Source organism: Hyalella azteca, unplaced genomic scaffold, assembly GCF_000764305.2.
Source record: "Hyalella azteca isolate HAZT.00-mixed unplaced genomic scaffold, Hazt_2.0.2 contig7147, whole genome shotgun sequence".
Classification (NCBI taxonomy): domain Eukaryota; kingdom Metazoa; phylum Arthropoda; class Malacostraca; order Amphipoda; family Hyalellidae; genus Hyalella; species Hyalella azteca.
The window spans coordinates 22,323-37,836 of NW_025937277.1; the positions used below are offsets into that span (position 1 = coordinate 22,323).

At 35.2% G+C, this 15,514-nt stretch overlaps 1 protein-coding gene across 1 annotated transcript; it reads right to left on the minus strand.

Annotated features, from left to right (window-relative positions):
- Positions 1 to 11,380: 11,380 nt before the first annotated feature.
- LOC108680763 (leucine-rich repeat extensin-like protein 5) lies at positions 11,381 to 11,950 on the minus strand. Its single transcript, XM_018169659.1, has one exon. The coding sequence runs from the start codon at positions 11,948 to 11,950 to the stop codon at positions 11,381 to 11,383; it is 570 nt and encodes a 189-aa protein (XP_018025148.1).
- Positions 11,951 to 15,514: the final 3,564 nt, after the last annotated feature.

Here is a 15,514-nt window from a genome sequence, read left to right on the forward strand (position 1 = left end):
ATCCCCTCCCCTAGCCCCTATCTTCCCCCCTCCCCTTCTTCCCCTCTCTTCCCATCACCCCTCTCTCATTTCCACCCTCTCTTCTACCCACCCCTCTTCCCCTCTCCTCTTTTATTCCTCTCTCCCTCTCCCTCGCTCACTCTCCCACCTCACCCACAACAATAATAAAAATTATTCCAAATATCTATATTTATTTTATATGAATATATTTTTTGCATTTTAAACTCCTCACATTTCACTCACTATTCCTTAGACATTGTTACGGTGAAAAACTTGTATTATCCAAATAATACTAATAATATTTAATGTAGTTCTCTATATTGTTCATGATGTTAGTGATATATGAATTATTAAGCAATACCCATAAAAATTAAAATATCATCATGTTGTCCAAATAGTGACAAATTTTCTTCATATAGCACTGATACGCCCTCTTGCAGAGCCAAACTGGGTCACGATGACCCACAAAAAGGATATAGAGTGCCTCATTATTTGGACAAAATCTCCTCATTTGTTTGAGTGTAAAGCCGCGACTCATCTCGAGTTTACTTGCAATAAAATTAGGCTGGTCGCACAAGCTGTGCATTATTGCACGTTACATGTGATATATGTTCGCATTATTATCAGTTCACCGCTCAATATGTGATATATCTCTTTAATATGATCGCTTCTCCGTTCAATTTACGATATATTAGTCTTCAATACGATCGCTTCACCGCTTAATATGTGATATATGTCTCCAATACAATCGCTTCTCCGTTCAATATATGATATATTTCTTTAATACGATCAGTTCACCGCTCGATATACGATAGATGTCTTCAATACAATCGCTTTTCCGCTCAATATACGATTTATGTCTTCAATACGATCGCTTTTCCGCTCAATATATGATATATCTCTGCATTATGATCGGCTATGGCGTAAATTGATCAAATGCAAGCAGGTTAATATTGGCCGCTGCGCCGGCTGCATTTAATTTTTAAGCAAAGTTCTACCAGGAAACTCGCTCTGCTTTGAATAGCGGCTGAAAATCTGTATAATTGCCGCCTAATTTCTGTATAATTTCCGGAATTAAATGTCCCCTGAGAAATCGCTTTCTAGGTTAGCGTCACTAGGCCTACAGATCTTTAGGGAGTTTCTAGTGAAATGTTTATAAACTAGCGTGATGATTGCTGGCTTCTGGATGATATATATCACTGTGTTCTGGATGATATATATCACTGTGTTCTGGATGATATATATCACTGATACATGTGCTGTGGGCCATATGGATGGGCCAAAGAATATGGTCCCTCAGTGTAGAGGGGTTCTGTAAATGTGAATGTAGAGCTGTCCCTTAGGAGGCTGCCATCACCATCCATCTGGAGCCGTCCCAGACCGGCATCTCTTATTTAGCGGCGCTCGTCCCTATGGAGACCAGCGCTTCAGGCCAGCAAAATACGGCACTGAATAATGGATAAAAGTTACGGAAACTGGCATGAATCATTGGGAAAATTATTAAAAATGGCATGAATTAGTGGGAAAGTTACGGAAATGGCATAAATTATAAGGGAAAGTTACTGAAATGACATGAATTGTAAACGAAAGTTACGGAAAATGGCATGAATTATAAACGAAAGTTACGAAAAATGGCATGAATCGTTTGGAAAGTTACAAAACTGGCATAAATTATTGGGAAAGTTACGGAAATGGCATGAATTATAAAGGAAAGTTACGGAAATTGCATGAGATATTGGAATGATAACAAAGAATGGCAAAAATATTACACCCAACTTACGAAAAATGGCATGAATACTGGATAAAACGAAGAGAAAATGGAACTAATTATCAATGTAAGTTTGTGGATAGTTTATAACTTATAAGGAAAAGTTAGAAGAAAATGGCATGGAAATAGACGAAAAATCTGAAATTGAATGAATTATGGATAAAAGTTACAAGAGATTGCGTGGATTATTGATAAGGATTAACAAAAATTTCATTTATTATAAGGAAAGACTAAGGAAAATAGCAGGAATTACGAAAAAATGATAAGAATTTCTAAATAAATGTTACAGAAAATGGAATGACTAATAAAAGGAAATCATGTGAAAATAGCACGAATGTAAAGGTTACCGAAGCGAGCATTTAATGCACTGGCTGCGAATCCTTAGAGTATAGGCATGACAAAAGTTTCTTACTCGCCCTTATTTTTTATTAATAAAATAATAGATTCTGTAAAATAGTTAGAGCTAAGGCTGATTATATTAATGTAGTGACTTATAATAGAGAAGGAGAGTGTAAAATTGTTACGTGCGAACTTAAAACTTCGAGATTAAAGGTTATACAGATATATACAAATTCGTGTGTACATATAAGTGAATTCTACCCTAAGAAAACATGTAAGATTGTTGAGAATATTACATAACTTCATGTAGATTATATAATGTATGGGGAATGCTGTATAACTTTTATGCATTATAATGTATATAATGTATAATTCATAGGAGGAAAGTATTTTAGCAATGAAAATTACTTTTATTACTCGAGCTTTTAAGATTATAATAACATCTGATGACTGATTGTATTTTTTCTATTATGTCGTAGCTATTAATAGGAATTTTAAATAAAAAATGCAAAAAAAATCTAGAATTTTAAATTCAGAAATTCGGTAGGAGCAAGTAAAATTATTTAAAATTTATGCATCCGTGCGTTTCAATCAAGTCAACGTTTTGCATGAAAAATGTTCTATGTATTATTTGAATATATCTAATGAATGAATAATTACCACGTATATCAAATAAAATTGGGATTGAAGATAAAGAACAAAAATATCTTTGTGGACAAAGATTCATCCAGAGATTTGTGATTCAATTATTATATGAATATTAAATGAATTGTTTGCACTTATATTCTGCATTATTCATTATTTAAATAATTTTGAACTGTACGGTTGATTAGTAGAAAATTTTTCAACATTTTTTCGAGCTGAGATTAATATATCAAACCTTATATTAATTTCAGAACGAGAAAGATGGAAACGAATTTTCAAGTGCACTCCACTTGGGAAATACCCAAGAAATTCAAAAAAAAAAATCTTCGTAAAACACAATACAAAAAATCTCAAAATTTTAAATGCACTCAAGAGCCTTTGGGTGTCAGAGATTATTGTATTATTTTTTACGAAAGATTTAAGATAATTTAAGAAAAACAAAGCGGCAAGAGATTCCAGAACTGAAATTTCCCATAAGAAATCCCAGTAGCTCCTGCCTGTCATAATCATATTAGGGAAGTTAGGCAGTGAGCGAGCTAGGCAAAGGCAAATGCGGTCTTCTCAAGGCAGACCGCCCGGACACGACAAACTTGCGACCAGGGAAACGTTTTGCGTTGAAAATTTGAGAACTTGAGACTTTGAGAACTTGGAACTTACTTCACTGTGGTACGACTGCTGGGGACCAACTTCAATGGCCGCAGAAAAAACTTCCAAAATAAGTTTGTAGAAGGGGGAATTAATGAGATGCATGTACAGTAATGTCATGATGAATACTATGTTAATTATTATTATTAATATTTCATTTGAATTAGGATTTTTTAATTTACTATTGTTTTCCATAATTTCTACCCTAATCATCTTATTAATGAATATTCCTGGATCTATAAGCAGATGATCAGATAAATCTTACTGTTTCTGTAAACTACAATCCTCATTGACGCGCGCATGGCACCGTTTGCAGAATACCGGAAATTATTGAGTTTATTACAATAATTTCCAGTATTACAATAATTCTTACAATATTCAATACGAACTCTGGCTCCGAAAATTCTTGTTGCTTGTTCTGCGAAGTCGAGATGGACGAAAAGTGGCCACCGGCTGATAATACGCCTCTTTTGACAGTGATTATCTAGTTTTAGGGAGCGGTTAGTTAGTTTCTGCTCATCTGACAGTGATTATCTAGTTTCAGGGCGCAGTTCTGCTCACCTGACCTTGATTATCTAGTTTTGGTCCGCCTTCCTACTGATCTGACAGTGATTATCTAATTTTAGGTCGCATTTTTGCTCATCTGACAGTGATTACCGAATTACATTGCGCAGTTCCGTGTACAGGCATCACGATTATCCAGTTTTAGCGCCAGGTTCTACAATGAAGGATTAGTACTGAGCAGCAATAACCGTTACCGTTGCCGTTACCGCAGCCAAGGGGGAGCTTAAACCTGGGCGCGGCATGGAGAACAACAGCTGCACGAATCCCCCCAACCTTTTCCTGTTAACCTTTTCCTCATCTAACTTATCTCTTGCAACGTTCTACTCTCCAACTTTCTCTCTACTACCCTTTCACTCTTCAACCTTATCTTATCCAACCGCTCAAACCTCTAAATTTTATTCGTTTCGACCAATTTTTTCAACCTTCCGACACTTCCAACTATTTTCAATTAATATTTTCCGTTTCAATTTTTTATTCCTTGACCTTATCCCATAATACTTTTTTCATTTTCGAACTGTTTCCTGAAATTTAATTCACTACTCTTCACCCTCTCAACATTCCCTTTCTTAATCCGTTTTCAATCAATTCTTTTATACTGAACTTTACACCTGCAATTTTCGAGGTTGAAGAGACATGCTGTATAGCCATTTCTTTATCAAACATCTCTGTTGAATTAAGCTTACCCGGTTGAAAATGTTGCCTTTTCAACGGTTATTTCCTTTTATACTGAAATATTATTCATTCTTCTTATAAAAATTTCATTCATGTGGTCAACTTGCAATAGCAATTCCAGCGTTGATGCAAATTCTCGTTTTGCATCGCAAACTAGAATATTCTTTATGAAGACGAAGCTAATGTTAAAATAAACTTGTCTAGTTAACTGAATTATTTTCCCATCGCTGTAAATTACTTATTCATTTACTTTCAAGGCAAGTAAAATATTTACAGAGCTTCTACGCAGCCAAGCCTGTAAAGAACTTACAACTCAGGTTCAAAGTTAACGCAAGCTGAACCCCATTGCAGGTTGTGTAAACTTGTTGAAAATATCATCCGTTTTATGGGCGGCCAGCGGTTGGCCGACTATACCGCGGCCATAACTTCCACTAAGCGAAAGTTTCCTTAGCGCTAACTTCTAAACCTGCGCGCTTTAGATGAACAATCCAGCAGGGTTTGTGGTGTAACTAGTGGTGGAAGTGACTGTTAGTGGTAAGTGGCTGTTAGTGATAAGTGACTGTTAGTGGTAAGTGACTGTTAATGGTAAGTGACTGTTAGTGGTAAGTGAGTATTAGTGGTAAGTGACTGTTAGTGGTAAGTGAGTGTTAGTGGTAAGTGAGTGTTAGTGGTAAGTGACTGTTAGTGGTAAGTGAGTGTTAGTGGTAAGTAACTGTTAGTGGTAAGTGACTGTTAGTGGTGAGTGTTAGTGGCAAGTGAGTGTTAGTGGTAAGTGACTGTTAGTGGTAAGTGACTGTTAGTGGTAAGTGAGTGTTAGTGGTAAGTGACTGTTAGTGGTAAGTGACTGTTAGTGGTAAGTGACTGTTAGTGGTAAGTGACTGTTAGTGGTAAGTGACTATTAGTGGTAAGTGACTTTAAGCTAATCTCAGAAACACACTCTTGTTCTCAAAAAATACACTCAGAATAATCAGTGAGTCAAGATGATTCCAATATTGGCATTTCAAAAATGCGAGGCCCCTTTCTTTAATTCTGTTGACCCACTTCCAGACTTTCTCCCGCAGAGCAATAGTGAGTCAAAAAATAAAATAAAATAAATAAATAAATAAATAAAAAAGTATTTTTATATGTGGTCGTAATTTTCAGATGAGTTATGCGGTTTTTAGGATCAAAGCTTAACAATTTTAGCTACATTTTTTTAAAGTTAAGGTGCTTATGTTATTTATTTGCTTCAGAACCACGGTATATTGTTTTCAGAACCGCAATGCGCTGTTTTCAGAACCGCGGTGTGTTGTTTTCAGAACCGCGGTGTGTTGTTTTCAGAACCGCGGTGTGTTGTTTTCAGAGCCGCGATGTCTTGTTTTCACAACCACGTTGTGTTGTTTTCGGAACCGCGGAATGTTGTTTTCAGAACCATGTGTGTTGTTATTAGAACTGCTGTGTATTGTTTTCAGAACCATTGTGTGTTGTTTTTAGAACTGCTGTGTGTTGTTTTCAGAACCATTGTGTGTTGTTTTTAGAACTGCTGTGTGTTGTTTTCAGAACCATTGTGTGTTGCTTTTAGAACTGCTGTGTGTTGTTTTCAGAACCATTGTGTGTTGTTTTTAGAACTGCTGTGTGTTGTTTTCAGAACCATTGTGTGTTGTTTTTAGAACTGCTGTGTGTTGTTTTCAGAACCATTGTGTGTTGCTTTCAGAACTGCTGTGTGTTGTTTTCAGAACCGCGGTGTGTTGCTTTCAGAACTGCTGTGTGTTGTTTTCAGAAATAATACACTGTGTATCAAACATCCAGCATAATACTTCAAACAAATACAGTATAAGGATGCTGCATCACATATTTCATTATCTTCGTAATATTTCAACATTTTCAGAATACTAAAATAAACATTTTAGTACGATTTTCAGGTCTTGGTCGAGATAATTTCCTGGTCATTATGTCTTGACGAACGCCATGCCGGAAAAACGCTGTGTTATTCTTATGTTTATTTAATAATAAATAATGCGAGTAGTATATTTAATGGCTTATTTAAAAGTATATTTGATAATAACATTGATCGATCTCACCAGATCTCGTTTATACATGAGAATAAAATTATGCACAATGCATGGTGAAATATATCTATAATAACATCACCAAGATTTTCAACATATCCAATGATGAAAACATTTTTTATACCTGCAGCAATGTTAAACATGAATAATATATTGAGCACCAGCAACAACATGTTATGAAGATCATATTCACAAAGCCTGCATCAATATCTGATAGTTTACACAATATACAATAATACCTAAAATGTGTAAAAAAGCTATATTTCTGCCAGGCTTTAATCTGATAAAATGATACAGTTTATTTCTTCTTAAATTTTTTGTGCCTTCCGTAATATCGAATATTGATTTCATTCATCAGGCCTGCAGCAATTTTTAAAATTTTATTTTGTCCATGATATCGGCATATATATGCAGTAATAGTTATACTACCAAGCAAATATTGAACATACGAAATCAAAATTTAATATCCTACATAATTAAAATAAATTAAAATCTAAAATGCCTTCGCCATTATTTGATATTAATTTTGTAGAAACCTACGCATCAATTTAAGATTTTTCATATTCACAATACGTGCGCCAATGTCTGATAGTTATGGAAATTCTCCCACATAAATTAATATTTTATTTATTGTTTTTAATATTTAATATCCATGCAAATTTACAATTAAAATATGATATTTAATTCCAAACATTTATTTATAATCGCAGCCCTCTGAATAATTGAGGGAAGGTTCGTGCTGAGGGCTGCGGCGTCGCGTGCTGGCGTGACGCCTGAGCAGCGCTTGTGAGGACCACTTGAGGGAAGCCTTCCCTTAATTCCTTATTGATGGTCTTAACCCTCATCCTACCCTCATCCTACCCTCATCCTACCCTCATCCTGCCCTCATCCTACCCTCATCCTACCCTCATCCTACCCTCATCCTACCCTCATCCTACCCTCATCCTACCCTCATCCTACCCTCATCCTACCCTCATCCTGCCCTCATCCTGCCCTCATCCTACCCTCATCCTACCCTCATCCTGCCCTCATCCTACCCTCATCCTACCCTCATCCTACCCTCATCCTACCTCATCTCACCCTCATCCTACCCTCGGTCAACCTCTTAACCATCTGGGAGATGAGTTATCAAAAGCTAAAGGTAGATTTTTATTTAACTTAAACTTCTAGTTGCGCATAAACAAGTTTTACATGCTTCTTCTTTATCGATTATATAACACTTATCATTCATCAAAATCGCTGCAGTGTTATTTTTATTGGCCCGCCTAAATGGCCGTCAACTTTCCTGCAATTTTAGGCAATTTCAAGTCAATTGCTACGCGCTTGTTTAAGATGGCAGCGCCCATCATTATTTATTTTATAGGCGGCCAATCGGCGGCCAATAAGCGCCTTATCGTCGGGCAACCTTGATACGTCCAAGATGATTTTCAATGCATTATTATTGGTGCATAATGATACTTTATAGTCGATGTGATGTCATGGGAGCGGAACAGACGAGATGATTGCTGATTTAAAAATCGAGGGCAACGAATTATATTTTGGTTATTTCCGCCCCGGCGTGGAAATGATAGAAATGTTCTATAATTCTGGGATTATAGGACACATTAAGAAATATTTAGAATTAAGAAAAACTGGAAGGTATTTGTTTTTCGTGATAACGTAGATTAAAAAATCGTTTTATGTTGCACGTGGAGGACTTATGATCAATAACTTATTTGCCATGCCCGCATTTTATAAGATTAATTGTCGATTTTTTTATAAGATTGATTGTAAGATTGATTATAAGATTGTCGGCTCAAACTCATTAAGAAGCAAAAATTAATATCCAAAAATTAGACCAACTTTGTACTTTGTCGTACTGAAAGTTCCTGTTACTTATTTCACAGGTTGTCATTTAGAAAAATAAATCAAAAAGGCAAAATATTACATTTCTTTTCCAATTTCTGTTTCTGAACACACATAAAAATAACAAATAATTCATCACAAGTAATCCGAAAAATACCGTTTGATAATTTAAACTTTACCTGAATTCCTTATCCACTCCTAAACTTTCCCACTATTTCAACAAATATATCATCCTAAATCAGCATTCACGGCATGAGCCATATATTAGTTACTTTTTTAAATTCACTAAATCAAAAAAATTATCCAATATCATATTACATATGTACTTTATAATAGTTTATTGTGACGGTGGTAGGATGCATCTTCCTCGTAAAACTTTCAGGAATTTTTCACGTTTAGTTTTCTTAAAAACTTTGTAAGTTTTTCTGAACTTAGTAGGCGTTGACTAGAGCCTCATTAACTCCGTGAGGCTCAAAAGTTGGCTAAGTTCGAGTTGCTTAAGTTTATTCATTTGCGATGTGCGCTACCTTAGCTTCGCTCCAAAGTTTATCGATGTTTAGAAATTTACAAACTTTTATTGAATAAAATAGGCAGGATTTTTTACTGCTTTAATAACGAGCAAAATTGCAGCCGTTATTTAGCGTAAGAAGCGGTGATTACGCTATTGAATAATGATAATAATATTAATAATATTATTAAAAATAATAATAATAATAATAATAATAATTGTTAATTATGAAGTCTGGATTGTTTATTTAATCTGATGGATAAAAGTAGCACAATAACCAATTTTTTCATCTATTGGTTAATAGAGACATAATAATGCTACACAAAATCAAAAAATTATAAATTCTTTCGTGTTCAATATTATTTAACTGTGTGATTATTATATAAAAAATTTAATAAATTTTTGAGCAAGCAAGGCAATTATAGCCGGAATTTGGGAGGCAAAATTCAAACAAAAATATTACAGCCGGCGTTTAGGTGGCCATAAGCAAACAAAAATATTACAGTCGGCGTTTAGGTGGCCAAATATTTACGGTGCCACCAAGCGTAAAATTTTGACGTGACGCCAATTTTGCGTAATTTCACGCATCGCTGCGACGAGCGCCGCCATTGAGGGCAGGAATTGTTATGCCAGTCATTGTTATGCCAGTCATTGTTATGCCAGTCATTGTTATGCCAGTCATTGTTATGCCAGTCATTGTTATGCCAGTCATTGTTATGCCAGTCATTGTTATGCCAGTCATTGTTATGCCAGTCATTGTTATGCCAGTCATTGTTATGCCAGTCATTGTTATGCCAGTCATTGTTATGCCAGTCATTGTTATGCCAGTCATTGTTATGCCAGTCATTGTTATGCCAGTCATTGTTATGCCAGTCATTGTTATGCCAGTCATTGTTATGCCAGTCATTGTTATGCCAGTCATTGTTATGCCAGTCATTGTTATGCCAGTCATTGTTATGCCAGTCATTGTTATGCCAGTCATTGTTATGCCAGTCATTGTTATGCCAGTCATTGTTATGCCAGTCATTGTTATGCCAGTCATTGTTATGCCAGTCATTGTTATGCCAGTCATTGTTATGCCAGTCATTGTTATGCCAGTCATTGTTATGCCAGTCATTGTTATGCCAGTCATTGTTATGCCAGTCATTGTTATGCCAGTCATTGTTATGCCAGTCATTGTTATGCCAGTCATTGTTATGCCAGTCATTGTTATGCCAGTCATTGTTATGCCAGTCATTGTTATGCCAGTCATTGTTATGCCAGTCATTGTTATGCCAGTCATTGTTATGCCAGTCATTGTTATGCCAGTCATTGTTATGCCAGTCATTGTTATGCCAGTCATTGTTATGCCAGTCATTGTTATGCCAGTCATTGTTATGCCAGTCATTGTTATGCCAGTCATTGTTATGCCAGTCATTGTTATGCCAGTCATTGTTATGCCAGTCATTGTTATGCCAGTCATTGTTATGCCAGTCATTGTTATGCCAGTCATTGTTATGCCAGTCATTGTTATGCCAGTCATTGTTATGCCAGTCATNTATATTATTATTGTTATTATTATTATTATTATTATTTTATTATTATTATTATTATTATTAGTAGTAATAGTATCATTATTATTCATATTTTTATTATTAATATCATAAACATATTACAGTATTGTATCACATATTGTATCAGTATTGTATTGATGCTGCTATGCGAGGGAAAGTGTATAATGGAAAGATGCTTATTCTTTTTATATTCGATTTGTTGTATTAAATTTCTGCTCAATTTAGCTCGCAATTAGAATTTGTTCTTACCTTTCATCTTTGCTATTATTTTTATATAATTGTTTACACATTTCTTTAACATAACACAAGAACAATATTAGACTTAATGAATACGTATACTCTATTACCACCTTATTTATATATAGACATGGGTGGCTAATATAGTATATACACACATATATGTAAAAAATACTATTTAATCATTCTTTTCGTACCATCAAACAACAAAAACAACTACGAAAACATAGACAGCAACATCGACAATAACAACAACTGCGAAAACAAAGAAGAGGTAATACAACATATATGCATACGAATGAAATGAAATTAAAACAGGAGAACAGCAATATGAGAAAAATAAAAGAACAGGTAGATAAGATAAATAGAAAAAAGATAACAATAAATAGCAATACGATAAAAACAGCAAGATAACAATAAGAAAAAATTTACATGATAACAATAAGATTCAAGCAACAAGATGAAAATACGACAACAATACGATAACAATAAGCTAAAACAGCAAGATAACAATAAGACAAAGATAACAGGAGGGGCGCGGGTTGTTATCGCCAGGTCACGTCGCCAGCACCGCAGGCACGACCGCCCGCACCGGGGCAAACAACCCCTGACGAGGGGGGGAGGGGAGGGGAGAGAGGGAGTGGAGGGGTGATAAGTGAGGAGGGACTGCTTGTATGAAAAGGGGAATGGAGGGAGGTGGATAGGTGAGGAGGGAGAGGGGGAGTGGGAGGTATGGAATGGAGGTGAAGGAGGGAGTGGATGAGGGAGGAGAAGTGAGATGAGAGTGGGGTGTGGAGGAGGAAGTGGAGGGGTGAATAAATGTGGAATAAGGGGAGGGGGCGTTGGAAGTATAGAGGGGAGGTGAAGCGGGAGCGTGGAGGAGGGTGGAGAAGTGAGGAGGGAGTGGAGAGTGGTGAATAATTGAAGAGGGAATGAGGGGAAGGGTTGTACGGAGGGGAAGTAGAGGCGTGAAGTAGAGGAGTGGAGAGTGGATGGGTATGGAGGGAAAGAGTGGAGGAAAGGTTTGAGTGCAAGGAAGGAGAGGGTGGAGGGCGGGGAGGGAGTTGAGGGAGAGAAAGAGGGAAGGATGAAATCTTATCCTCTTCCCGAAGATCCTCTGCGCCATGATGAACCACAAGTAATAAAGATCTAAACAGATCCTGCCCGTCTGAACGATTAATTATCAAAGATCTAGGCAGATCTTAGCCGTCTGGACGATTAACTAACAAAGATCTAGGCAGATCTTAGCCGTCTGGACGATTAACTAACAAAGATCTAGGCAGATCCTTCCCGTCGAGACGATAAATTAACAAAGATCTAGGCAGATCTTCCCCGTCCGGACACTACATTGAAAAAAATTCTGTCGTATTCTCGGCACCTGGACGATAAATCGTAAAAAATCTAGGCAGATCCTCCCGTCCGGACGATTAACTAACAAATATCTAGGCAGATCCTGCCCGTTTGGACGATTAATTAACAAATATCTAGGCAGATCCTACCCGTTTGGACGATTAACTAACAAATATCTAGGCAGATCCTCCCGTCCGGACGATTAACTAACAAATATCTAGGCAGATCCTACCCGTTCGGACGATTAATTTCCAAAGATCTAGCCAAATCCTCAGCGTCTGGACAATACATATAAAAAAATCCTGTCATATTCTAGGCACCGGGAAGATAAATCGGAAAAAAATCTAGGCAGATCTTCCGGCAGGTCTGAAAAAGATCCCGCAGGATCGGGCTAGATTTTTTTCGCTCGTTCCGGGGCAAGTATTGGACGGCGGCACCCGATATCGGCAAGAGTTCTTCTAATTTGGCTTTCTTTGCCCGAGAGGAGTAGTAATTGGGGTAATTAATTAGTTCTTAGGGTAATTATGGTGGTCATGAGGCGTAATGTACTTGTTTTTCGTTTTTTTATAGATTTTTTTTAATTACAGGCTTGGTTTTAAGTAAATTGCGAAGTGAAGAGAATTTTGGTCGGTAACGTGTACACGGTGTGTGCTCGTTGGTAACGTGTACACGGTCTGTCCACATTAAGAATTTACACATTCACTTTATTTACAGTAGGCATCTCTGCTATACTGTAATGCTATTGCGATGTTGAAATAGACTGGTTATAGTGTTTTCTATGCATAGAAAAGGAATAAACTAAACCCCCCCACAGTCCAGGACCCCAGGTCACCCCCTCCATCCCCCTCCTCCCCAGGGGTCACTAAAACACAGAAATTCAGAGCAGGTGCGGCCAGGGCAGCGCGTGCAGGGAGGGCCGGCAATGTCTTTTTTCCATTAGGAACACAACTTCTTCTGCACAGTCTGAATAAAAAGTTTAAATTGTGAATGAAGAGTTATTTTTACAATTTGAATTATTAATAAAGAGTTATTTGTACGAATAAAAATTGATAAATTAAGAACAAAATAGTATACGTTATGAAAAAAGGTATAAGTTATTAAATTGGAAAGTCGTACATTAATAATATAAAAGGCAAACAATCTTAATAAAATTTATTACGAATAAAAAGTTTTTATCTATTTCTAAAAAGCAAAAAATTACCCGTCCTGATTCGACGTGTTTATTAATAACATAGAATGTGTATTATGACAATGCAAGAATTCTCATGAAAATAACGCTGAAGCAAACAAAGGTGAAGCAATGATTAAGTAAAGGAATATTTTTGGCATTAAACAATATTTAGAAAAAATTTGACGCAATAACATCCTGTTATAATTTGGAAGTATAACAGGATGGCTATAACAGATCTCGGAGAAATGTGCGAGACTTTGTCTAGATTGCAATACATATTTTTTGTGCCTGTATAGGTCGTTTTGACCCATTTTGGCAAACTGAAGGGGGGCATATTTCCAGTCTCAGCTCATGCTTTTGGCAAGCAAGTGTGTCTGTATTTGGATAATATGGGCAGATGGCCATTTATTTTTAATAATAAATTTTTAATAATAAATAATATGGTCATATATTTTTATCAGTGAATATTGTATTATGGAAAGCTTTTCGCAATAAAAGTAAAGATTTTCAGTAACTGCTACCCTAAAATGCATCGCTGAAAACGCGGAAGAGCTCGAATGGTCTTACTGGTTGTAATGGTTTTAATGGTTGTAATGGTCTTACTGGTTGTAATGGTTTTAATGGTTGTAATGGCCTTACTGGTTGTAATGGTCATAATGGTTGTAATGGACTTAATGTTTATAACGGTTCAATGTTTTTTTCAGCCCAACGGTTCTCTTAAATCCCTTGGAAGCGAATTACGCCCGCGGGAATGGCCGGCGTACGGCGCGTAAGTGTCGACGTAATGCGTATACGCGACTGCAGGAGAGACGGAATGTCGATATAAATGTTGAAAAAATTAACGGGAAAAAGTATGAAAAAGAGAAGTTGAAATGATGATTAGTGTGTAAGGGACTGGGGAAAAAGTGGTACATAATTATATAAAAAGCGATGAAAATTATTGAAAATTGAGGAAAAGATGATTCGGCTTTTACTAGGAAATTATTTTGGATAAAAAAATTACATAAAATTATTTATTTAAAAATATACTTGCTGCAGAGAAATTGCTTTAATAATATAATTACTTTTTCCTAATAATTTTATTATGATAATATGAATAAGAATATATGGATATAGTATGTGAAGGGGTGAAGCAAGGTATGTTCAAGTAACATTTTCGGTTACTATTGGAAGGGGAAAGTAGCGAAAGACAAGCTGGTTGAAATTTGAAAAATTTACATTGTGAAGGGTCGAATGTTACTTATAACGAAAGTAAGGTGATGCTAAAAAAGTGTCCGCCTAAACATCAAAAGCTTATTTTGAATGATTGTAGTCAAATTTTAATGAAAAAATGAAAAAAATTCTTGCAGAATTTAGGAAATAAACTTGGAAAACCCCAGAAAAAATAATTTTGAGAAATGGAATAAAAGTGGAAAATAACACCGTAAAAGTTAGACAAAAGTAAATAAAAGCAGCTTTATAAATCAAGACAAGTTCGTTAAAAAAGTTGTATAAAAATGAATTTATAAGAAATATGGCATTCATTTTATAAAATTAAATAATAAATAGTTTTATAAAAATGAGTTTTTTCTAAGATATATGGCATTCAATTTAAAAAATTAAGTAATAAAAAGTTTAATAAAAATGAATTTTTTCCAAGAAATATGGTATTCATTTTATAAAATTAAATAATAAATAGTTTATGCAAATGAATTTTTTCTAAGAAATATGGCATTCAATTAATAAAATCAAGTAATAAATAGTTTTATAAAAATAATGTATTTTCCAAGAAATATGAAATTCATTTTATAAAAATTAAATAATAAATAGTTTTATAAAAATGATTTTTTCTAAGAAATATGTCATTCATTTTATAAAATTAAATAATAAATAGTTTTATAAAAATGATTTTTTCTAAGAAATATAGCATTCATTTTATAAAACTGAATAATAAATAGTTTTATAAAAATGATTTTTTTCTAAGAAATATGCCATTCATTTTATAAAATTAAATAATAAATCATTTTATGCAAATGAATTTTTTCCAAGAAATATGGCATTCATTTTATAAAATTAAATAATAAATAGTTTTATAAAAATGAATTTTTATAAGAAATATGACCAAACATCGTGCCGACAAGTTGAAGAAATTTATGAAGGAAAGAGACAGGTTCCTACCGCAGCGACCGC